This window comes from Brienomyrus brachyistius, chromosome 2, assembly GCF_023856365.1.
Source record: "Brienomyrus brachyistius isolate T26 chromosome 2, BBRACH_0.4, whole genome shotgun sequence".
Lineage (NCBI taxonomy): Eukaryota > Metazoa > Chordata > Actinopteri > Osteoglossiformes > Mormyridae > Brienomyrus > Brienomyrus brachyistius.
The window spans coordinates 24086852-24111371 of NC_064534.1; the positions used below are offsets into that span (position 1 = coordinate 24086852).

The 24520-nt window shown below is 43.4% G+C and overlaps 2 protein-coding genes across 11 annotated transcripts in view; one reads left to right on the forward strand and one right to left on the reverse strand.

Moving 5' to 3' along the window:
- Nucleotides 1–21260, forward strand: part of LOC125712651 (multiple C2 and transmembrane domain-containing protein 1-like) — a 108490-nt gene extending 87230 nt beyond the window's left edge. For 6 of the 8 annotated variants that reach the window (XM_048982937.1, XM_048982941.1, XM_048982968.1 and 3 more), the window contains 5 exons: nt 3560–3661; nt 11385–11494; nt 12112–12221; nt 13131–13228; nt 18909–21260. In XM_048982937.1, the coding sequence (XP_048838894.1) occupies nt 3560–3661; nt 11385–11494; nt 12112–12221; nt 13131–13228; nt 18909–18980 (492 nt within the window). In that variant the 3' untranslated portion in view covers nt 18981–21260. The remainder of the gene's footprint in view (nt 1–3559; nt 3662–11384; nt 11495–12111; nt 12222–13130; nt 13229–18908) is intronic. The other 2 variants (XM_048982951.1, XM_048982995.1) reach the window with 1 other exon arrangement.
- The window catches only part of slf1 (SMC5-SMC6 complex localization factor 1), a 35918-nt gene continuing 24621 nt past the window's right edge, over nt 13224–24520 (reverse strand). Inside the window, exons 17-18 of one of the 3 annotated variants that reach the window (XR_007383373.1) lie at nt 22690–23880; nt 21226–22473 (exon numbers count right to left, since the gene is read on the reverse strand). Coding sequence is in view for 2 of the 3 variants with exons in the window: in XM_048983008.1 (XP_048838965.1) it covers nt 23375–23880 (506 nt within the window). In the remaining variant the exon portion in view is untranslated. Of the gene's footprint in view, nt 14577–21225; nt 23881–24520 lie in introns of those variants that run through there. The other 2 variants (XM_048983019.1, XM_048983008.1) reach the window with 2 other exon arrangements.

The following is a 24520-nucleotide window of genomic DNA, read 5'->3' on the forward strand; positions in this document are numbered from 1 at the left end:
TGTGGACATTGTTTGCACCTGGGGAGTTTGCCTGTCTCCCTTCCAGCCCTTATTCCCCTCATGCGCACTGAAACACACATTATCATAAACACAATTAAACTTTCATATTGAAATGAGCAGACCGTGGCCGGCACACTCTCCTTTGCCTGTAGATTCAATCCGGAGATTATTCCACATAAGAGGAGTCCATTAATGCTATGCATTGGATGCTGATAATATAAATAGTAACTCAGATTTACAGACTTAGACCTCTACATTTTGATCCATTGCACTGCTTGACATCTGGTGTTCCGTATGAGCCGTTTGGATGTTGAAAGGCAGTATTTCTCATTTTCCTTTCACTCCTATCTCTCCCCTGCCAACTTTTTGTCCATTCCTCTTCCTTCTCTCTCTCTCTCTCTCTCTCGCTCTCTCTCACCCAACACTTTTCTTTTTTCCTGGTTAAGTGCACAACAAATGGAGTTTTGAGGCTGGACAAATTTGTCTCTCCCATTCAGTCTCAGGTAGTGAAGTGCCCCCCCCCTCTCCCTCATTACCTCGTCTGTTTGCCCAAATTGTAAAATATTAAGGTCAGGTCAGAGGAGGCCCTTTTATGGGATGAAAGTAAAAAAAGATTAATAAATGTGCCAAGACCTCGTTTTAATTGAACCTGAAGCATATGTTGCAAGTATGTGCAATATGTCCCAGATGTTTAACCTTGGCTGGTGCTCTGCTCCTCCTTGCATGCCACAAGGCAACTATTAGCTGGATAACCTTTGGTCCTGGGGGGCTAAACAGGGTATTACATGGCCCAAAACTGAAGCACCTGTTTCCCATTCTGCGAGGACCCCTTGCAGGCTTGGCCTAAGCTGCCTCATGAGTTTTCAATTAGCAGATAGTTCAGGCGATTGTGAAAAGTGTCTTTCTTTGGAGCCAATATCAATATTAAGTCACTTACTGTCAATGAAAGCCGGAGCATGGGCTAATTAAAGTAGACAGTTCAGCTGTTAAAGCCAAAGAGGTACCTGAAGGTTCTGTAGTGACACGTTCTGGATCCGCAGCCCTGTAGCTGCATTCGTGCTAGGTCACACCTAACAGCAATGTGTCCTTCATTATTCACACCTCATTCTTAATTTACATACTGCAATTTTTCATGCAGTCAAGGCTTGACACAAACATACAGGCCTTGTATGTTTTATTCAGAGCAGTGCTGGAATCTTTAATGTTCCCTGCCCCCCCCCCTCGCCCCCCCATACGCTTCACACTGACCGTCCCTACAGCTGAAGAGCTCAGGATCTACGAAAGAGCAGAGAAGACAAATGGACATAGCAAAAAGACCTTTTTTCAAGTAAACCATCTAACAGATGTGCATAAACAGCTGTATGCAAAACAGGAAACGTCAGGGTAGTTCTTGAAGCCCAACACTAAACATTTAAATCTGAATGCAGTTGACATTCCTTAACAAGGCAAAACAGCTAACAATACGTGTCGTTATAATACTCCAATCGATAATAAAATATAAAGTAATGAAAAGGTTTCAAATGACATTATTTCAATGTATACTTCAAGTTCCTTCCCATCTCCGCAGCTTGTAGGATTTGCTAAAGCCATCAGTTGAAGGCAAGACACTGGTGGTAAAATGATGCTTACGCTGTGTTTGCCAGGTATCTTCTGAGTCACGCCGTAGCAGCACCATCAGAGCAGCGAGTGTGCAAGACAGGCCACGCTCGTCTCCGGAGAGCACATTGTCTCAGCCTATTGTCATCATTTTCCAAGAATAAAAAAAGAAAGCACCCGATGCGTAACAAAGCGGATGCGCGCTGAAGTTTAGACGATGCCGCATGTTAACAGAGATGAGGGGACTGTAATGAGCGTGTCATTAGTGGTGAAGGCTGTCCCCTGGGCGGGGCGCTGTCACTCATGTTTAAGCACTGAGGACAGGATGGTTACTCCACCTGAAACATGGTGCCGTGTGGCTCCCTGGTGAGGCTCTCTTTCAGCAGTGGGCCTGCTGTACTGCTGAACAGAGAGATCACACCTGCCTCACTCTATGGCGCATAACAAACGTTAGACCGAGACGTCGAGGACTTCTAGCTGCTGACACTTGCTGACTTTTCTCGCTGTCTGCCGGACTGTTTTACAGCATCTCCGGCTTTAGGTGCTCGCTGCTTTCCGGCGCTACACACGCAGAGTCACATTTCAGTCATGGCCTTTTGCAATCTCATATCATTGCACACATAAATACAAGGGAGAAAGAAGAGAAAACTATGGAGTTTCCAGTGTTGTATATTTCCTTTGCATTATATTTTTAGCTTTATTGGCTTGCTGGACCTCCTTGTGGCCTGCTCATGCTCATTTGCTGTTACATTATATATATATATATATATAAATATATATATATATATATATATATATATATATATATATATATATATATATATATATATGAATGTATGTATATGTATAAACTTAGACAGAAGGCCAATGTCAGAAAATGCCCTATATATGTCTGTACTGTGCAGCAGAAGCAGTACCGCACAAAAATGGGGGTAACAAGTCAATTTTCTGTTTATTTCTAGCGACGCTTTCCGCATTGTGCACAGGGGATTTTGCGTTTTGTCGCGCAGGGCTGAACAATGAGCACTTCTTGGCTTTTCATTGCCTGTGTGTTTGGACGGGAAGAATGAGATGCTATCTCCAAAGAAATAACTAATCTTATTTCCATTAACATTTGGAGCTACTAATCAGAAATCTAATAGACTAACAGGGACGGCTGAAGCCGGCTGATAGGGCCCCCCCCCTCCCCTCCCCCCTGCTTATCGATGGCCGGGCAGGTGCCGTGCTCTGCATTAGCAGCAGTGCTAGCATTACCTCGCCGCCTGGGGTGGAAAGGTGTCAAGCTCCCTGCTTCGGCAACCTCTGGGCCTGACAGGGCCCATAATCAGCCTTTTCTCACCCTGCGCTGCATCCACAGCCTATGGGGCAACATTAGAGGGAAAGCAGCTCACCTTTCAGCACTGTGAAATGCTAAATCAGACCCTGATCCATGCACGATTATGTGTGAGGGAATCTAAAATTACAGCGCAGCTTATCGGCAGATAACACATGGGCGAATCAGCTTTCCAGAGTGACAGATTTCCGCCGATTGCACCAACAGCTGCGTTGTAGTATGTAATTGGACTAAAGAGAGCACTGGGATTATTTTAATGCCTTAAAAAGTGTGACTGAAAACTTGTTCTCGGGCTATTGAGCTTATGATTCGCCATGCATGTCCTTAGGTAACAAGATTTTTTTTTAAATGTGCTGAGCAGAATGAAGAAACTTTTCAGCTTTAAGTTCCATTCTTCTTGCCTCTGAAGGATAAAAAGGCTTCATGCTGCAAAGGATGCTTAGGAAGTGCTTGTTGACGCTGCATTTTATTCACGCATGGAAGCATGCTCTTTGCCCTTTACAAAGTTGTCTCTATCGTGCTTTTTTCCACCACAATCTCTTGTCTCCCTCCAACACAGTAAGTCACCTGTTGAACTTTTTCTTCGTCTCCTTGCTTGAAACATCTTCTTGATTTATTCCGGCCTACAAGGTCCCAGGTTCTGTCCCTTCAGACGATGCACAGCAGCCTGGCAGCCAAATCCTTGAGAGTTTCTTGGCTTCCTGGCACTTTGCGTGGATAGACGTGATGGTGGTAAGTCTGGATTGTTTCCTGGTGTCGCAGCAGCTCATCATGTGTCCGCAGTACTGTCTGTAGCAGTTCGTGTTGTGGTCATATTTCACCTGCTTTGTCGCTTCTTTGTTGTGTAGACGGGCTATTCTCTTGCCAGTACAGTCGTACCCCTGTGGAGAAACAGATTGTCCCAGGGACTCTGGCCCGGTACACGGCCGGTGTTTTAACTAGCATTAGAGCAGCTATGGTTTTCCTTTAAGGAGACGCTGACATGCATGGAGACAGAATGTCACTGGGGTCTGGTGCTGTTTTGAAGTCTGGTCTCTGTTAGCTTCTTGCTGAGATGCTTTTCTGCTTGGTTCCATCTGTAGAGGACAATAGGTCTTTTTGTTTTTTTGATTTATTTATTTGCCATTGTACAAGGTACGTAGGAATTCTGCATAGCCTGGCTTGCTTTCATTGAGAGATTGGATTCTGGGGTCAAAGCATATAGTGGAATACTCTTGGAGTTGCTGCGGTTAAGGGCCTTGTTCTAGGGCCCGTTGATGGTACGATTACACTGCCAGCCATGGGGTTCGAACCCACAACCTCCCGAACATAGGCACAGATGCCTAACTGGTTGAGATTTTGAAGTACAAATCCAAAGGCTCATCTTAGTGGGTTTTCATTTCTGAAAGCAATTGCCATGTTTGATTTGGAGCCGAATGTCAGCAGGGTTCCTGGAGGCTGAGACTCCTGTCACAGAGTCACTACAACAGCGACAAAAATAAAAATAAATTTAAATGTAATGTAAAATACCTCATTCTAGTCCTTAAATGACTCCACACCAATGCATGGAAACAATTGCACATAAAGTGTATTCATAAAACACATCAATGCATAAAATTATACTTTTTGTTCACAGCATTTTATCCATGATAAATACACCATAACAATGATGCATTGTTCAGTGTATTTCCTTCTTCTTATGTGTTTTTTATATGGTATATGATACGTGACACATGATTTTGGTTTTCGGTTTGATTTTTAAATAATATGGTGTAATGGATATAGGGTTATATCGAAATCTACTACACAGTTACTGAAGTCTCACATTAAATGTTTGCCTGCCTTTTTCACCCTTGGAACAAAGTAGAACTTAAAGCAGCTTGTTTTTTTGACAGCTTTGTTTTGGGGAGATGGAGAGTTTAGTCCCGAAACCAGGTCAGCAGAGGATGAAAATAATTGCACTCCATTCATCAGAGTGGGCATTCGGGGGGCCGATCAGGACAGTGCTGGGCGGTGTGGCGGGGGCCTGGGCACGGGAGAGGACGTCAGGCGGGGCACGTCCAGGGGCTGCCCCCAACCTTCGAGCTGATGGAGTGTCTGCCGGCCGCGGTGGAGAGCCAGGAGAGTAATGGGCGAGGTGAAGCTCCTCACTGGCCAGGCCTCATTAGGAGAACACGAGTGGCACTGCGGTGCTTTTTACGAGGCAGCGGTGGGAAGGAGAGGTCACGCCGAAAATAAACCCCTATTTCAGTTCAAGTATTTAAGCGTAAATGTGTCCATGCGTCATGCCAGCCGGCACTACGGGACGTCTGGGAAGCATAATTAAAATGGGAAGTCATCTCTCTGCATGCATCCACCTTCATTATACGCGGTGGCTGCAGGTTGACATTGCCGCTGTCAAAGGCTTCGCTCCGTGAACCCAAGTCTGTGGCAGCTCTAGCGCTTTAATGTGGGCTTTGTGTCGGCGGGGAAAATGGCTCGATTAGAGCTGGACGTGCGGAGCAGTTAAACCGATATTTACATGGCTGTGAAAAATGAGGAGGAAAAAACGATGTATTCCCCGTATTCACTGAAGGATTACTTCAGAAATAATTTATTAAAAGCCAGCTTCAAAACAAAACATCTGCTGCTTTCAAGTCGCACTGGCAAGGTGCCAGACATACAGCGATATCGTATAGTGCGACTGAAGTTTTTGTTCCTTAATAGAAAATTCTTTTCTACAAAGATCAGAGCCTTTGATAAAGGCGCTTAATGTGGGAAAAGGCCATCTCCAAGTTTAAAGCAGGGACTAACAATGGAATATATTATTGCCGTTACTTATTTCATTTCACCCAAAGCATAGCTTGCGGGCTTTTCTTCCAGCAATACTGAGGAAATGGCGTGCTCAAGGGTATGCAACTAATTTTTATTTTTTTTTGCCAGAGATTTCATTCTGCAGCCTTATGGGCAACACACCCCTTTGCTGAACTTTTTCAGGACAGGCTTGGAACAGTTACCCACCATGCTGTTGGAAAAATCCGGAAGCATTCTGTCTCATGTTTATGTGTTGCGTGTCTGTCTGTGTGTGTGTGTGTGTGTGTGTGCGCTTACACCCTGAGCTGGGATACTTTGGGCTCAGAAAGGTTCTATTCTTGCTCCATTAGAACAACTTCTTGTCTTACTCCCCTTTTGAGTGTGACCCTGTTTTTTTGTGTTCGGTCTTCCCTTTCTTGCGTTTACTGTTACTCAGGTGATTCCAGTCACGTCTGCTGCGCTCCCAGCCCGTGTCACTGCGTGCGCGGCGCCTCGTCCCATGAAGCTTGTTTGCAGGATCTGTCTTGTTTGGTATCTGTGTTCTACTTTTATGTGTGTCACCGACGTGCGGGAGCTGCCAAAGTAGAGTCAATTATTTCTGAAGGAAACTTGAATAAATGCTGCCTGGTTAAGTGACGGGCCTGACTTTGGCGGGGCTCGCTGCGGGATTGTGGGAAACGGGATCGCTGGAGCTCAGTGCCGGATGATGAGGATGAGGAATATGATCAATCGGACCCCTATTTCCACTGATCAAGAGGACCCCAGTTCCTCACCTTATCCTGGAGTAATTTGATTTGATACACACAGTTTCTGGTGCGAGACCTCAGTGCTCATACCCACCCCTTCAATCCGACTAGGCAATGAAAGAACTCAGCAGCACTTAAACAATGCCGCATTGTAATCGTTGCCCTAGTTTACTTTTAAAGTTTTTCCACTCGCGCCTTCCTCTACCTCCTGTCGTAAAACGATTTTTTTAAAAGTCAAACAGAAGGACGATAAAGCAAAGTTGCATGTTGTAATATTAACTATTTACCCTTGGTCAGTATTATAAGGCAGTTATGTTGTGGATCCGAAAGTTTCTCAGCAGTAAAAACTTTTTTTTTTTTTAATGCAAGTTCTGTTATCAAATCAAACTTTTTTTTTTCTTTTTCTGACTGCAGACACTGTTGTAATGTTGGTTTTCCATGTCAGGGATATGGGCCCGTTTGATGTAGCATGTCAGTATGATTGCTAAGGTGAACAGTGTGTTAGGCTTATGTGTCAGTAAAAAAAAATAAAAATAAAAAACACACATTTCGTATAACACTCCTCCGACTTCCCCTTAGCTTTTCTCCCCACAGAATTTCCAGGGCTTCAAGAATTTAAATACATGCTCCTTTACAAGGATGCTGCTGGATTTGACTGGATATCCTTCTTGATGATTACAGATATGCCCCAGATGCACAACACAAGTGTTTATGGGAAATCTGACAAAACTAGAGGCTCGCTGTTTGAAGATGCACAATGTTAATTGATACAACGCAATCCTTCCTCAATCACAGTATAGTTTCATTCGTTGGAAGGGTGGTTACCATCCTGTCCGCTCAGTATTCAGTATTCAGTATTCAGTATTCAGTATTTCAGCATTCAGTAGCTGAAATAAAAGCAGTGATCGATTGAAATAGATCGTCTGATAGCATTTCCCGTTTTTTCCCCATGATAGTCAGGCAGTTTGGATGACGCCTTTAAGACTGTCTTGACCACGCTACTGATTAAGAAATCAGAGTTTAAACAGCACAGATGCTGTGCCAGGAACTTGTTGTCCTCATTGTAACAGCATCCCAAGATAAGAGAAGCGTCATGCCACTTCAAGCCGAATGCCCCTCGGCTGTAAACAGGGGGAAGTGTGTGTCAGGGAATCTAATGAACATGCAAATTGCTTTTAGACAATGAATGTGATGTCTTTGTTTGGGTGCTACTGCAGAAAAAAGGACAAATGTTCAAATACCAGTTATGCAAAGCCAAGATGATTTATCATTTCTCTAGTCAATGGCAGGGAATGACCCCCCCTTTGTGCAGTTTTTTGCTACTGCTTGCCTGGAGAGCTTCAAAAGCAGATGTGATGCAATATAGCAGCATCCTCAAGGGAAATTACAGGCATTTGACTTGATATGGGATATTAAAGGCAGATCAGTGGGTCACCTTACCCAAATAACAGCCCGGTTGTCGGTGTACAAAGCCATATGATCTTATGCGGCCCAGTGAGCTCAGCTTCAGGACCAGCAGAACATACAGTATAGCTATGTTTGTCATAATGCTGTTACTGGTAATTGTTTGCGCGTGAAACTGGCCGAAAATGTGTAATTGGCCTTCATAATTTTTTTTCCTGTATCTGAATGTGCTGTACAACTTTTTGGTTTGACTTATACGATTGTGATTTCCCAGAATTCCCTATATTGTAGACCAGCTCTCTTTATCTCAGTACTTGGTAGTGGGTGGGGGGGGGGGGGTAGTGGGGGCTGCAAGGGTAGGCAGAGGTGGCGAACGCCCCTCTTTTTATGTGACGCACGCCCCAGGCGTAATTAAACCAGAGTTTTAATTAACCTCTCAAGTGCACGAACAGAGAGACGTGAACAGGCTCATTGACAACCTTTCTCTGTGCCCCATTTATTATGAATAAAGCTCTAATGACATGCTTTTGGAAAATTAATACATGGATACATTTTTAAAAAGTTGTTTTCTTTTTAAGTTTGCCAGAGGGAGTGCAGCGCTGCTGTACCTCTGTGACATTGCAGTGTCGGCATGAATGATTAAACTGGAAGCTGCCATTAACAATACATTGCTGCATCACTGCATCCATTCTTTGCTGTCATGGTTGCATTGGTGTATAGTTAAAATAAAAGCAGACGTCCCAGATAAATAAATAACCAAAAGCCATATCCAAGAGCACAAGCTTCTGTTGTTGCGCTTGAAATGATTTAATTTCATGTCATTCTCTCGTTTTTTTTTTTTTCCCTACTCACCTTTGGTGTTAGCAAGATCTGTCACAACAAGTAGTACATGAAGTGGGGGTGGATTATCTCCGGCAGGGGTCTTCCTCCTTGCTTCTGGTCCAGGTTTGGTATAATTGAAGAGAGGCACCCCCAGGAGTCGCTACCCTCTTACCTGCCCACTCTTGTACAACATCAGTCCCCAAACACAGCGCCACTCCCCCTCCCCCATACCCCTCACAATGGAGGGCGCAGCACCTGCCAGGGGTACCACTGCCAATGCGGATTCAGGCATCCTGGTGGGCTGCTGAAGCACAAACAGCCTGATGCTGGGAGCTGGACGCAGTGGTCTGCCTCGCGGTCGTCTCCGGCATTAACGTTAATAAGGGCAACATAATAGGAGCACAGCTGGCATCTGTGAAGGACTCTGCGCTTTTACTACCTTCATTGTGTGGCTGTTTCCACGCGGTCTTACCCGCGTCACAGTAACATCATATTATACTCACACTGAATTCTTGGTCTGTTATGAACAGTCCTGGATGAACCTAACTGTTATGTGACTCTCAGTTTTAAGAAGCACCCTATTTGTAGAGGCCAGGCATCACTGTTCACCCATTAAGTTATTGTCGCTTGATGCAGTTTTTTGGGACCAATTTTTTTGTTCGTTGAGATTAGCGACTATTTCAGTTTTGTGAAATGGTGATACACGAATTTGCTAATTAAAATAGTTTCTAAATCTCGCTACTGTTATTTTAAGCATCTCTATTTAATAAAAGCAATAAGGTGCTTAAGGCTGTAGTTAAAAACAGGAGAGACCACAGAGACCGTGGTGCATTACCACATTATGACACATCACAGCAGAGCGAAGCCCTACATTATCTTGGATTTATATATTTTTTTTATTTACTGTTTTTGCTTGTTATTTTATATGTGTGCTGTCCAGATGAATCACTATGTGGAAACCACCCTATGTAATATATTTAATATAATGTAACATTGATTTATTACTGTTATCGGACAACGGTTCACGCAGAGCTCAGCTGTAGTTGTGTGTTTATTTAAGTGCACAGCATGCTGACACTTAGAGGACAATATAAAGTTGTTTACCTGTAAAGCACCATTGTGCAGGCTTCTGTCCCATCCTGCTTTGGTGCAGAGCACATTTCCCTGACATACATGGGACTAAGATGGAGTGAAAATAAGCATCTCCCTTGGACCATATTGTTTCAGCCCCCTCCCTTTGAGACTTACTATTGAACACAGGAAGCATAAGTCAGCCCACGGTTCGTGGGGCATGTGGCAGTGGTTTACACTCCAATGGTCCATGACCCGACCCAACCCTTCGCCCTCACTGTGTGCTGTCGCCTCCACTGGGTGCATTAAAAAAAAAAAAAAAACATACAAACATGCATAAAGAAGCTGCATTTTAATCAATGATATAAAACAGATGGGTCTATGAGAAGGAACTCGTGTAAAATATTTGGAAAGGAAAATAGCCCTGGGAGTCTGTCTGGCAGCGTCCTGTATAGCACGTTGTGACATTGTCCATTCTGGGTTTGATTTTTCAAGCCACGCATTCAGCTGGGATGAGGAATTGTGCTCATTCACGCAGAGCTGTGGTGCTCAGTTTAGTCACATTTTGCACTCTGCTGATGAGACAAACCCAGTGGATTCTTGTTTTCACAAAATAATTCAAAAAAGTGATTTTTTTTTCTCTATTTAAAAGTTTAAGAAGTTAGAAGCTACTAAACTGTATAAGAATCTATTCAGCTTTTCTTTTTAAATGGATCGTGGGCTTGTGAGCAGGGTTAAAAAGATTCAATTTTAGCTTTCTTTTCATTTATCCCTACAGTCATCAGTTGTATCCATTTTTTTATTATTTTTCTATGCACAAAATTTTAGCAGAGGCCTATTAAAAGGAAGGACAATTAAAAAAGGAAATGGTAATTGTGATTAAGAAACTACAACACCGACGTAAGGTAAACAAAAGTGCTTTTAGAGAAAACAGAACATTTCATCTTCTTTTGTGCTCTCAATCTGAAATTCCTGTTTTATAAGTACTTCTTTGAAATCCTGTAGCAAGCTTCTGGAAACAAGATTTTAATGAATTTGTAAAACGGTTGTAGCTGTTTTTCATCAAGTCACTTTGGGATATATTAACAGTTAATGATACAGCTCTATGTTTCATTGCCAGGAAAGATTTCTACTTTACCTTCTGTTGAGAGTAATTGGAAATTGTCTAGGTTGTGAAAGCTCACTGTCAATGTACTTACACTGTTAAGACATAGACAACAGTGTTTGGCTCCCCCATGTGTAAACCCACTGTCTCTCATCATGTCCATTACATTACTGCATTTTGTTGGTTTGTCAGTTGTTCACTGTCCTCCTTGTTCTTCTCTAAGATCGAAAGACAACGTGTGCATCACTGATTTATTACTGTAATAGATAAGTGCCTAGTCTCAACCCTCTGAGAACTTGTATGGCATTTACACGGTTAATATTCTTGCGTGATTCAAGAACACTTTTCAGTTTTTCAGTGTTCCCATAAAAAATATGAACTCACTTGCTAATTACGCATATTAAAGTTTTCTGATGTTCACAGTTTTACTGGCTTTCCACTGCGGGAAGAATATTAAGTAAAGTGCTGAATGTCCTTAGCTCACTTGTCGTGTGTGTGTGTGTATGTATGTGTGTGTGTGTGTGTGACACGGCAGGACTCGGATAAGAAGGGCTTTATGGACAAGCTGTACGCCATCCAGGATGTATGCAGCAGCGTGCAGGCGGCACTGGATGCAGGGGCCTCCTTCGGAGAGAGGATTAAAAAGTAAGTTGGGCTCTGTAGGGCTGCCAGGCCATGTACAGCATCCTCAGAAAGAACTTTCAGCACAGTGACTAAGGTTTGGGTAAGTAATTACTGAAGAAAAACTTTGCTGTCCAGCAGAGAGTGCATCTTACCTGCATTTGGTAAGATATTTACAAAAGCGTTTTGGGGAATGCGCAGGCATTGCTCAAGGGTACAAAACTCCTCGCATTTGAACTTATCACCTTTAGTCCTGTTCCTGCTGTGTGCGTTTAATATTTATGGAGGATCCGCTGAATAGCATTACGTGCCGAATATGAGACGGAATCATCATCGTTCTTCTCCCAAAGATATCTCAGAGTGTAGCTAACTTGCGGAATGCCACCCACAGAAAGGATGCTGCGTCCTCACTAACAGCACATGAAAGAAGCCAGAGCATCAGAATGTTTATGTATGTAAGGATCAGAGGCGGCTCTGAGATTAGAGAGGGGAAGGCCGCAGCTGACTCCCACATGCCAGCGCTGGCTACACAGCGCCTCCTGGGGGAGGCTGGAGGGCTCGCGGTCAGTGAACACTGGGGCCCTACCTAGTAAAAGCATTGCCCCCGGACCACCCTCCCCCCCCAATGTGTCCCTCTGCAGCACTTTCAACTGGACGGTGCCTTTCCTGAGCTTCCTCGCCATCGTGGTCCTCTGTGCTGCTACAGTGGCTGTCTATTTCATCCCTTTCAGATATATTATGCTAGCTTGGGGTAAGTAGTGCTTTTAGTATAATATCTTAGTATTTAGCTATAAACATATAACATGCACACTTTCACATATATTGCTTCACGTATGTATTTTTTTTATCTTTTCATTCCTTTTTATATTTGTCTTACATTTAATCGAACCTGCATACACTACACATTAATATATGCACATAAATAAATGTTTAGCTCATTAAATACAGTTTAAGCAGCTTTCTGACAAAATCTTTGATCCACTGTAACTTTCCATTCATTTAAAATATGTAATGAATAAAACAAAAATCTTAGTCATGGAGGGGTAACCGGATATAGGCGAAACTGTCATCTACAGCTGCGTTTCTCAACATGGCCCTCAGGAACCCCCCAGACGATTCATGCTTTTGCTCCCCCCTACTGTAGCTCTCGGCCAGACAGTCCACATTTTTGCACCCTCTGAGGTAGCAAAAACCTGGACTGTCTTGGGGTTGCCAAGGACCGAGTTGAGAAGCATTGATCTATAGTGACTGATATGGCGTCCTTTTAAAAGCAATGCGTAATAAAGTGCAGTATAAGTGAATTTTTTTCTGTTAATGACACAGATTATTACAGAATTTGCAAAGAATGCATTGCTGTTAGTCCATTTTCTTTATGCTCCTGCCACCAGAGGTGCATCCAGTTCTGTGTAGCAGCACCTAAGCAAAGATCAAACACAAAGAAAACATGCACTGTCCACTCTGGCTCTGTTTGAACTCGCCGGTGCGTTCCGTGGGGCAGAGCTGCGCGTATGTATAATAGTAATCTTTGCCTGAAGATGAGGCGGCTGATTTCAGAGAGGCCTTTGATGGCCAGTGATGTAGGTGGTGGTTGTGATCCACACACAAAGTGCACTCATCCTCACTCCGCAGGGCCAGTAACTGTATCTGTCCTCCCCGGCAGGTGTGAATAAATTCACCAAGAAGCTCCGTGACCCATACATGATCGATCACAACGAGCTGCTGGACTTCCTCTCCCGGGTGCCGTCTGACATACAAGTGGTAGGTGCACTTTCATCTCCCCTTAATATGCGCCGGCCGGGCCTTGCCATCAGCCTCTCTGTCTAATGCTGCCTCTCCACACGACTCATCACCCGCGGCGGCCTCCGTGCCTGATCATTAGCAGGGACACTTTCTGGTTAAAAGTTCACCCTTGTACTGACTCCCCCATGATAAACATTCCTATTTTGACGAATAGCAGAGAAGCTGTTGTCTGACTGCTGTTTAAATAAATCTGTTTATCGAGAAAGATAACTCTCTTTAGACAGTAGATGTGGATGGAGGTATAATCAGCTGTAACAGAGCTGTGCAGATGTACCCATGACTGTTTTTCCTCTTTTAGTCTTATATGTCGGGGAAACCGGGGTCAGATGTGGAACGAATTTCTAACACACTTCAGCAACTATCCCGCGCTCTACAAGCCTTCACTTCTGCTATCTTAAAGCTCCTGGCACACATCTTACTAAAAGTACACAGATTAATGGGTAAATAGATACCAGATTCGATTCAAACATTGTTCCTGGTCTTCCCTACTTATGCAGCCTTAGATGCAGAGATGAAATTCGTCTGCAGCAATGTTACGTGGTGTGTTGTGTGCAGGACGGTAAGTCCGAAGCCGCAGGGCACAGAATTCCCGCCTGTCATGCACCGTTGTTCCCTTCAGTGAGAGTACCTACCTCACTGTGACTTGTATTTTTTCCTCTCTGGCTGTAGCATGTGTCCCGTTGCACTGGGCTAAAACCGAGTTCTAATCCTGAAGCAACCTGCTGCCACAGAAGCTTGGCTGGGCTGGCCTTTGATCGCCTGTTGGCAGCGACGTTTTGATCTTTACAAGGTCATAATCCCAGGCCCCAGCAGCTCTTCGGGGCTTTTACACAGCCATTACAGCAGCAGGTTGCCCACTCAAATTAGCACAAGGTGCCTTTCTACCCAGAGAAGGTCCCTCACACACCTTCTTGTGGTGGAACAGCAGGTCGGATGGCTTTAAAACGGGCCTAATGAGAGGTGGCCGGGAGGCCATTGACACTCAACCTGTTCCCAGTGGTTAATTGGGGCCAGATTTGGGGTCTGGTAGCCTGCCCTCCAGCCCCTGATGCAGCAGGCTACTCCAAAAAGAGCCCCACCACAGTGGGAAGCAGGAAGCCTCCAAATGAACCACAAAGGCCCCCATCCCTGCCACCCCAGCCCGTCCCTGTTCCTGCCTCCCAAACTGCTGCTTCTCTTTTTAGGTTAACGCTCATGAGTAAGAGCTGTCCTGTTGGGAGCAGTCACTGCAAGGGGCTTTAAGTAGAAATTAAGCATCCTACCTCACAGATTGTCTCAGGCGTGCCCCCGGGTGATGGGGTGATCTCTGTGGAAGACAAATGACAGGCTATTTCTAGGCCCCAAGTGGCTCACCCTGCCCACAGTGTCCTTCAGTTCCCCTGTCTGGGGTTCAAGAGAGCCCCCCTCATTGTCACACATCTTTTGCAGGTGTTTTACAGTATTAAAAATGATTTTTCCAATGACTCTACACAAAGGGCAACCATACACATAAAACATTTTTTTTTTCTTCCTTTTTACTGCATCATATGTACAGGCTTGTGTCTTTGTTGGTGAGAATGTACGCACATTTAACCTTTAGCCTAATATGTGTAGCTTCAATTGACACAGTATTACTCTAGGTCAATTTTATTAAGTTCATACGCAAAGCGACTGATATTAACAATCATCATTACACTGTCTGATAGTTTTCTGTCAGCAAAGATATTTGTTACAGTTAAGTTGACGTTAACTGCAGTCAAAATGTCAGTGAAAATGCACGATAGTTCAAATGATTATCACTTCAAGAACTAATATATATGGTTTGTTTTTCTGCCTCACTTAAAAGCAGGACTAAGACTTACCAGGTCAGGGAGAATCATAGCTCTGGGCGTAGAGCAATTGCCCAGGTGAAAATATTGCAAATGTATTGATCATAGTCTTCTTTCCTCAGCGCCAGTGTTCTCCACACAAGTCTGTTGTATTTCTATCCCCAAGTCAACAAGACCCTGAAAACTTGCTGTAAAACTTTCTTAGTTTTCTCCCCCTCTCATGTTTTCACCTTGACATGCCTTTTCTCTCATCGAAGCAGATGAGGAAACTGCATCCTTCTGTCTGTGGGAGTTTCGGTATCCTTCGCTACCATTTAATACCCATAATGCTACCTTAGGAATCGCAGGAGAAGAAGCGGCAGGTTTCTCTCTTATTATATATACACAAACAGCATCGTATAGTATCATTAAGAATGTTCGCCTTTCATTGTCTCATTTATTTCTGCCATCTCCTGTCGCACAGCCCACTTTAAACAGAGATCCCCCCCCTTAGCGGTAGGAAGACAGTGAGTGCTCTGCGCGTCGAGTCCTGGGATGTCGGCTGACACCGCTAAACGAGGCGCTGTTGTGTGCAGCACGCCACCCGAGCTCTCACTTCAAAGATTGTTTTGTAGTTCAACTGTCAACATGGGGAAATGAAGGTGGAGCAGCCTTTGTACGGCCCGGGGTCTTTACTCATGCTCTCATGTGGATTCTCTTTGTGCCGCCCACTTTTCCTCAAATTGCAATCACACTATTCCTCTCCACTTCTGTCCTTCCTACCTTTTTCAGTTTAACTAGCTGGCCGTGTTATTTTCTTTGGAACAGATTATTCTGCATTAAGAGGGGGCCGGGCGCACTTAGCTGCTTGGATGAGCCACTTGTGAAGCGTAGTGGAATCTGTGATGTGCTAATGATTCTGCATCAGTATTTATCAAATACTCATATCTTACTGAGAAATTGTTATTATTATTAGTAGTAGTAGTGATAATAGTAGTAGTGATTTTCGAGTTTTCCTGCTTGATCTGAATCTGGAATTCTTTCCACATTGTTTTAGAGGAGTACTTTAATAACCAATTAAGGACCAGATAAGTGGAGAATCCATCACATCCCTCTTCAGTCCAATCTTAGTATTTTATTGTGTTAGGAAATGAATCACATTTATTTGATCTGTCCATCGTATAAGTGGTCGCAAGTCACACCTGGGGTAACAATTGCGGCTCCCATTGTCATGGTACACTGAAGATTACCTGGATATGGGTGGGAGGTGGGATGCAAATGCTGACGAAAGGTCTCAGTTTAGGTTTCATTTGCTGCTTTCTTCAAAACTTAGAGTTAAACATTTTTGAATATGATGTATTCCAGAATGCATGAGTGTAAATTATGGGGGGCATGGTTGTAGCCCCCCTCCCCTCGATAATCAAAACCAGCCATTGCAACCCCAGAGACCCCCCTTCAATGTGTGGAGACCTCAACCCCCGTCCCCCCCATGCTGAACCCAAAGTTTTGCCCTTGCCAAGAAGCAACAATTTTCAAAATCTTCCGAAAAACCAATTGCTTCCACAGTTGCTGTCACTGCTCTTTGTTGTGTGCTTAGCTGGTCGCAGCATCTCCTGTTTCCCTGCGATTCCTCTTGCCTTGATTTCCGCCCTCCCCAGTCACTGCCTTTTCCACAGTTTCTTTCTACTGACATAAGTTGGGCCATTGATTGGATTTGAATTGAAATTTCTAAAGCTTCCTGGCCGATACTTGGGGCCTTATAGACGATGGATTTGGAAAACTGCAAGTCAACATTGTTGGCTTGTGTATATTTGCTCGTATATAATATTGTGCCTGTCAGAATCTGTTATACAGGTACATGTCTTGCCCTGGGTTAGTACTGTAGGGCAGTATGAAAGCTGCAATATTTATGAAAGCAGTCATTGCATACAGTTTGAATGAAGTGTTGTCTGTAGTGGAAAAAAATTGAAAATCAGACCCATGTTTCCATGTTCCTCTCAGTGGGAGATTCATAGTCTGACCCAGCAGCACAATTACACGTCTGCTGTACCACTCTGAATGTAGACAATAAAACCATATGAATCAGCACACACAGATGGAGGCATATAAAATTTCCACTGTGTTGCTGCTCAAGTGTCTGTTGTAGTTGGCAGGAATGTAGAACTCTACATAAATGGAAATGCCGTCATCAGCCAAAGTTTCGAACACCCATTCCCTGGAACTGCGCTCACGTGTTTTTTCTCTGCACTTGCAGTGAGGGATAGTGGCTTGAATCCTACATTCTGGCTCTTGGGGATGTTCATGCTGAGGCTAAGCTGTACGTTTCTCAGCGAGAGCCTTTACCTCAGTGGTTCCTCAGGAAAATTGAATTTTCCCTAAATATTTTGTCATTCTTCGGTGATCCAGCATTGAATGTGATTATGGAAGATGCCTGCAAAAATTTTGTTTTGATGAGTTCAAGCCTTGTAAAGCTGTGACATCGTACCTACCTTTCAAAACCATTGCCTTGTGCATGAACCTTCCTTTAGTCTTTGAAGGCTTCTCCAGAGGTTTTACTGAAAGCCCCTCACTGCACTCATTGTCCTTTTGCCTCTTTTCATTGTCATGCAGAGACTCTGTCTGCTAACCTGGCTTTAGCGGAGATTTCCACCCAGAGACTGTGCGATCTGGCTTGGGCAGGTTCTCAGTGGGAAGAGGCCAATTCTTCTGCTCAGCTCAGTCACCCATAGTTTATCGCTCATCCCCAGCCTCCTTGTCCTTCGTTTCTTCGGGTTAAGTCATTTTCGCTGAACACTGGGGTATCCAAATCGGGTCAGACTCCCCCTTCTCAAAAAGTGAGGGATTTTGTTTTTCTTTCTTTTCACAGATCCATAGCTAATGAAGTAACCCATCTTCATGGTGTCCATTAATTATGTGGGGTTTTAGAGGAAAGGTTATATAATGCATGAATTAAGGCTGGTGTTCAGGCCAACTTTGAGAAAAGGAGATTAAACTGCAATCTCTGCGGCGAATACTAGTGGGAAAGCAAATCTCTGACATTTCATTTCAGCGGCTTTTGTCTGAGGTAATGTTGTAGGTTCTGTGACCCAGATGACTTCTAGTATTTTCGTCTTGTAGTTCCTAAGATGTTGTTTCAACTAGATGTTTTGAGAATCAGGGGAAAAAGCAAAGTGATTGTTTCTGTTTGGTATTTCTTTCAAAATTAGTTTTTGCAATTTAAACTGCACAGTTTGTGGGTTTTTTAAAAGGAATGTTGCTACTCAGACTTGTGATTTCAGTGCATGACAGGTACTTCATATATCATCATTTGCCTTTGATACGTTGCTGTGACTGGTGTATAAAACCTGGTTCAAATATACTGTGCAATGAGCCCTTAATTCAAACTAGTGTCACTTATTAGAATGGTCTAAGCTCCGCTGTATTCACCACAGTGAAACACAGTAAGTGTGTCCACATTGCAATGGTGATGCAATGCTTTGTAAAGGTATAAATCACCCAGTTTCATCTTGTTACTCCCAATGGTCCTCGAGTTCTCAAAAGGCAGCAATTCACCGCGAGTCGGTACCATTACTGTTGTGTTTTAACAAGTCACCCCACTGTTAGGCTACCTTTCACTCTGCCCGCTTCACGCCCCGGTGAGGAGCATCGCCGTCTGGGAGGGGTTTATTTCTGTTCTGTGCCTGAGTGCTGAGCGGGACAGCTGTCTTTCAGTTCCCTCTCTCTTTCCCATGCTCTCCTCCACTGCTGTTTGTCTGAACCCTTCCCAGAGCCCCTTGGAAGAAGATTCAGATTCTCAGGCTAACCCCGACCTCCTCTGTCCACCTGACTGAGCCTCTTGTATGTTTTAACAGGTGCAGCATCAACAGCTGAAACTAGATCCCAGTCACAGCCCCAGCAAAAGAAAGAAACACATCCCTAGCTAGTCCAGTCCTGCGTAGCAGTCAGAAGGCAGAGATCTGACTCCTTCCTTTTTCACTTTCCATAACCTCTTGTTTTTTTGTAAAGTATGTACAGATTAAAAAAAAAGTGTAATTATCTCTGTAAAAAAGAGTTTTAAGTATTATTTTTAGCCATTGTTTACCTGTGTTGAGTGGGAGAATGGCATCGGTACTCGACCCCTTTCAGTGGCAGACGAACAATTGCAATTTCTCGCATAATCAGTTTGACAGCTTTAAAAGCACAATGCCCTCTCGAATGGTTATACTGAGGGTGACGGATTTGCACACCTCGCTAACAGATTAACATGCGAGTGATTGCCCATACAAATGTATTGTCATCCTCTAGAATGCGCACAGAAATATCAGGGATATCTATCAAAAAGCGTTTCCTTTCATCCTTGCGATATGGTGTGAATCATGTGAATCACCATAGGTGCTTTTTCAAAGCTTAAGGAAGACTTCCTCCGCATTTCTGCACATGCAACTTTAAGGATGTAAGAACACTGCACAGATGACATGATAAGCTTATTAAAAGGTTGTAGCTTTCAGTGTGTTAATTGGCTTGTACAGAACACACAAGGGAAGTTATTTACTTGGAAAAGCAATATGGAATTACCCATCAAATTCTGCCTGTGGCTCTATGTGTGTTCTGTTTTGCACGGATTTCCTTCGGGTACTCCCCTTTCCACCCGCAGTGTGTGTGTGTGTGTGTCCTACAATGAACTGGCATCCTGTCCAGTGATATTCTCCCTTCTTGTGGATAAAATCTAGGCTCCAGGCTGTCCGTGACCCTGCACTGGATAAGCAGTGGGAATATAGATGGATGGATGCATTATTAATATATAATTTTTTATAAAGTAAATTAATTTTAAAGAATGTGAATATGTATTGTAAGAAATTTAAGACAATGAAAATGTAAATGGGAGATGAATACTTTAACATTCTTGGGTCAATTTATCCTTCTTTTATAGAATTTTTATATACTTCTATTTCCTGCATGGTTATCCCTGTAAGTTTGACTGTCATACTCTGCCTTCCAAGTTCAACTTTGACAAAACAGGTGGAGTGTGATGCTAATTGTGATGCTGGTACTTCTCCTTCCACTGACTCACTGAGGAACTTGTTCACCCAAGTTTAGATTATTATTTTTTTTGCATGTTTCTTTTATATACACCCTTCTGGGGTTTTATTGTCAGATGAACATTCTTTTTAAAGTGAAAATTCCTGTCGTTTTCCATTTCCTGACTTAAGAACACATGATGTCGTTTAAAAGTATCTCTTTGAAATGAACATTTATCCCAGCATGATAAAAAAAAAAATCGCTCTGAATGGCCTATAAATTGTGTATTTAAATGTCTTGTTTCCAATCCTAAACATGAATGCATGCTTTGACAGGTAAATGCATCGTGATATTATGGGTTGATAAGGACACCATATGGTAGGCAGGCTGCACCATTCCTTATGAAGGCTGCGATGGTATGGAAAGTGGGTCTTTGTTAGATATATAATAGCTTATAATTGTGTGAGGACCTGGCTAGCACACTTTAACCAGACATGTAGGGTGATGTAGTTACAGATGGAACAAGGGCTTTTTTCCACTGTATGTATGTCCAAGTGTTCAGCCATGCTGCTGTTTACGAGACCACATAGACATGGTCTTCTTAAATTCCACTGCAGACATTACAGCTTCCATTGTGGAAATTTTAGGAAGAGCTTCCAAATAGATTTTAACGAATTTCTGAAAATGAAAAAGAAAAAAAAAAACGTTGCAAATATAAATATTTGAAACCAACTGGAAAGTTTGAATTTTACACTTTTCAAAAAGATTTGATCCTGTTTATCAAATTTGTTTTAACAAATCGCAGAGCACTTGTTTTTTTTTTTTTGATGCAATTTGCAAGAAAACCAAAGTATTTTGATAAAAGGAAAAAAATGTGTCATGGCAATGTCAAAATCAGTAACCTTATAAGGCTTTTTCATTTTTACATTTTAAACCATGTAAATATTTTATCAGACTGTTTTGTATGATTGTGACCATGTGCTACGATTACATAGAAATGTATGCATTCCTACCTGCTGCCTGTAATTTGAAATCATTATTATATTTCTAGCAGGTAAACCTGTATTGTGAGGCGATTTTATCGCAAGAACAGCTAATAGCAATGAGAGGTACATACAAATGAATGCACTTGGATGTCAGTTGCTTTTCCTGAAAATAAATTATAAAATATTAAATTAATAAAACTGATTTTTAATGCAAAAATACACGATTGCATTGCATCTTGTTGACTTTGATTGCTGCACATGAGTGACCTGAAGCTTGTAGAAGATCAGAGAACATTTCCTGTTCTACCATGCCTTCGATAATGTTAAAGAGGAAATGGCAGTAGTGCCACATCTTTAACACAGACGCCAGGTGCAGGTGGAGGTGATGCAGTGCAGCAGTAAGTCCTTCATGCCCGTGAAAGACCCGTGACTCATTTTATGCCATTAGGTCTGTTTAAAGTCTACAAGTCAAATGTCCAAACCCCTGTCAAGTCATAATTTATGATTTGTCCACGCTGCATTCGTCAGAACAAAACAATACCACAATCACTCGGATTCACATTCGACACAAGCCCCCTTTAAAGGGGAGCGCCCCACCACAAAACGAGGTCAAGAACACTTGCTTATTACTTAGGTCTGCACATTCCCCATTGCTCTTTCTCTGACAGGCAGAGAGGACACAGCAGTACTAGGGTTCTAATAATCTCTCCTGAAGTCAAAAAGGTTCTCTCAGGCAACTGGCTATTCTTCAATGTTACTGCATGGTGCCCCAAACCCAGACTGACATTCTGCGGGCTGCCAGAAGCGAGGGGCTCTCCTCATTAACCTCACATGGCATCCAGATCAGTGTCCTCCATCTCTGTCTACTCCGATGGCAGGACTGCACACAGCAGACCACTGATGATGACTGTATATGCCAAGGTCAGATTCGTAAGCACTGCTGACTTATTCTTGAGCTTTTTGTAGAAAATACTGTCTCAGTTGAGGCAGGTCTCTCTTGCCTCAATATAAGCATACAGCTGCTGATATTCTATAAAGCTCATCTATGCTTTTACTTGTGCTCCTTTGCTGCAATACATGAAAATACCATTTAAGTTAAAGTGTGAGGGAAACAAGATAACTAAAAAACGGTGTACTACATATTCTGGTTTGTTACACAGTATAAAGGTAAGTGTTATATCTCTGTAGCCTCGCTTTATTGAATAACCAAACTCTATACCGATATACATATTTTCTCTTTTTTTTGGAAACTCAGGACTACATTGTGAGATTTCTTTACATAAGCCGATATGTAAAAAGCATGAAGTGTGAGATTAGGAAAGTGTTACATTCTCTAGATGGTGCCCTACCCTGCTAGGCTACTTCTACTTAATGGCAGGTCAGCTCAACACAGCACCTACACACTCAATGGCAGGTCAGCTCAACACAGCACCTACACACTCAACGGCAGGTCAGCTCAACATGGCATAAAAACACGATCAATGACAGAGTAGCTCAACACGGCACACACACACCTACACTGAGACTGGTAAAGTGTTACATTCTTTAGATGGTGCCCTGCCCTGCTAGGCTACATCCACTCAATTACAGGGAAGTTCAACACGGCATATACACACACAATGGCAGGTTAGCTCAACATGACATAAACACACACGCTCAATGGTAGGTCAGCTCAACACAGCACACACACGCTCAATGGTAGGTCAGCTCAACACAGCACACACACGCTCAATGGTAGGTCAACTCAACACAGCACACACACGCTCAATGGTAGGTTAGCTCAACATGGCACATACATATACACTCATTGGTCAATTAAGAGACTGCATGTATTTAGAGAGCAGGAAGAAAACCTGTGCAACTCAGGAAGAAGAGGCACACACTACACACAGAAGAAAGGTAGGACTCGAACCTACAGCCCAGGAGGTGTGACACAACAATACCACTAAATGAGCCACTGTATAGCCAATCAGGCTACATAAAAATATTTAGTGTTAATTCACCTTGTCTGCAGGTTGACTAAGATATTCAAAAACACCATCTGTTACTGTTTGAAAACTTGTCCAAAGGGTATGTTCTATTTTCAAGAAAGGAAATCTTTGATTTTTTTTTTACTTTTGGCATTGTGTTTTTGAATTCTGGTCCTAGAGGGCATTACTCTGCAGAAGGCTTATAATTATTCTAGTATAACTTCTGAAACTATTCGAACAGGAAACGTAACTTAGTCCTTTCATGACCGTTTGTAACTGTGAGTTGGGGTGACCTAGTAGAGTAGATGGCTGGTACTATGACTGACAGCCAGGCTGCGGTTTAAAGGGGAAGGACCATCATAGCTAACCCGGGGAATCGCAGCTGTCCTGGGTCCCCAGAAGCTCTGCCACATCAGCCTCCAGCACTTCCAGCTGGAGCAGGAGAAGACGTGTTTGGGTCCCCTGAAACTGCATCACCACGTCAGGCAATCTGGGTGGGTGCCGTCTCAGCCCCAGCAGTGTCTCCAGGTCCTCGGCCAGGTGCACCAAGATGGGGTCTCCCCAGGCAGCGGTCACCCGTCGGGCAGAGTGGGCAGCCAGAGCCTGGGCCAAGCGCGGAATGGTGCCTCGAGGGCTAGCCGACGCCTCATAGGACGGGACGTTCCGCACCAGCACGTAACTCAGCAGCAGGCATCTCAGCAGGCAGGAGCAGGCCTCCAGCAGTAGGGGGTCTATGATGCGCACATCCTGGGCATACTGCGCGGAGTCCCCATCCTGGGCCCATCTCCTGAGCTCCTTCTGCAGGGCTGGGGAGACCACGTCCAGCGGAGTCCTGCCCTGCCCATCCCGCAGCTCCAGGAGAGGGGAACCTGGGTGGGTGTGTGGGGGAGGGGGAGGTTGGGGTCAGTGCCGCTGATACTGCTTCAGATTCTTACTCACACTTACTATTAATGCTATGTACACCTCCCTGCAACAAAATGTGTAGTACTTTGGGCTAATTAAGTTTGCATAAAACAGCAGTTTGCATAAAACAGTCCTTTGATAATGAGCCATTTCTATTATTGTTGCTATTAGTCTATAGTTTGCCCTGCAATGGATTACATGGTTTACTAGTAAATATTATGTATGAAAAAAATTAAGATGGATGGATGGACGGATAGATAGATAGATGGATAGATGGATGGATGGATGGATGGATGTCTTGAATCTTGTGGCATAAAGAAAGCAAAGCTGCCTTTAAAGGAGTTAATAAAGCAGAAAGCCAACCTGGAAGAAGTCAATGAGAGAAAAGCAGATAGAAAGAGTATAAAGAGCAGACAAATTAGCACACTGACAGACATCAATGAGAGCACCTGCTTCCACAGTGTACCTACATGTTGTAACTCAGCTCACAGCTAACTTATGTTGACATAATTAACTGACCTTATCAGGTCAAATTTGCACAGGCCAATTGAACGTTACTCACCTGATACAGTTAATGGCTGTAACTGGATATAAGCCTAATGTTAG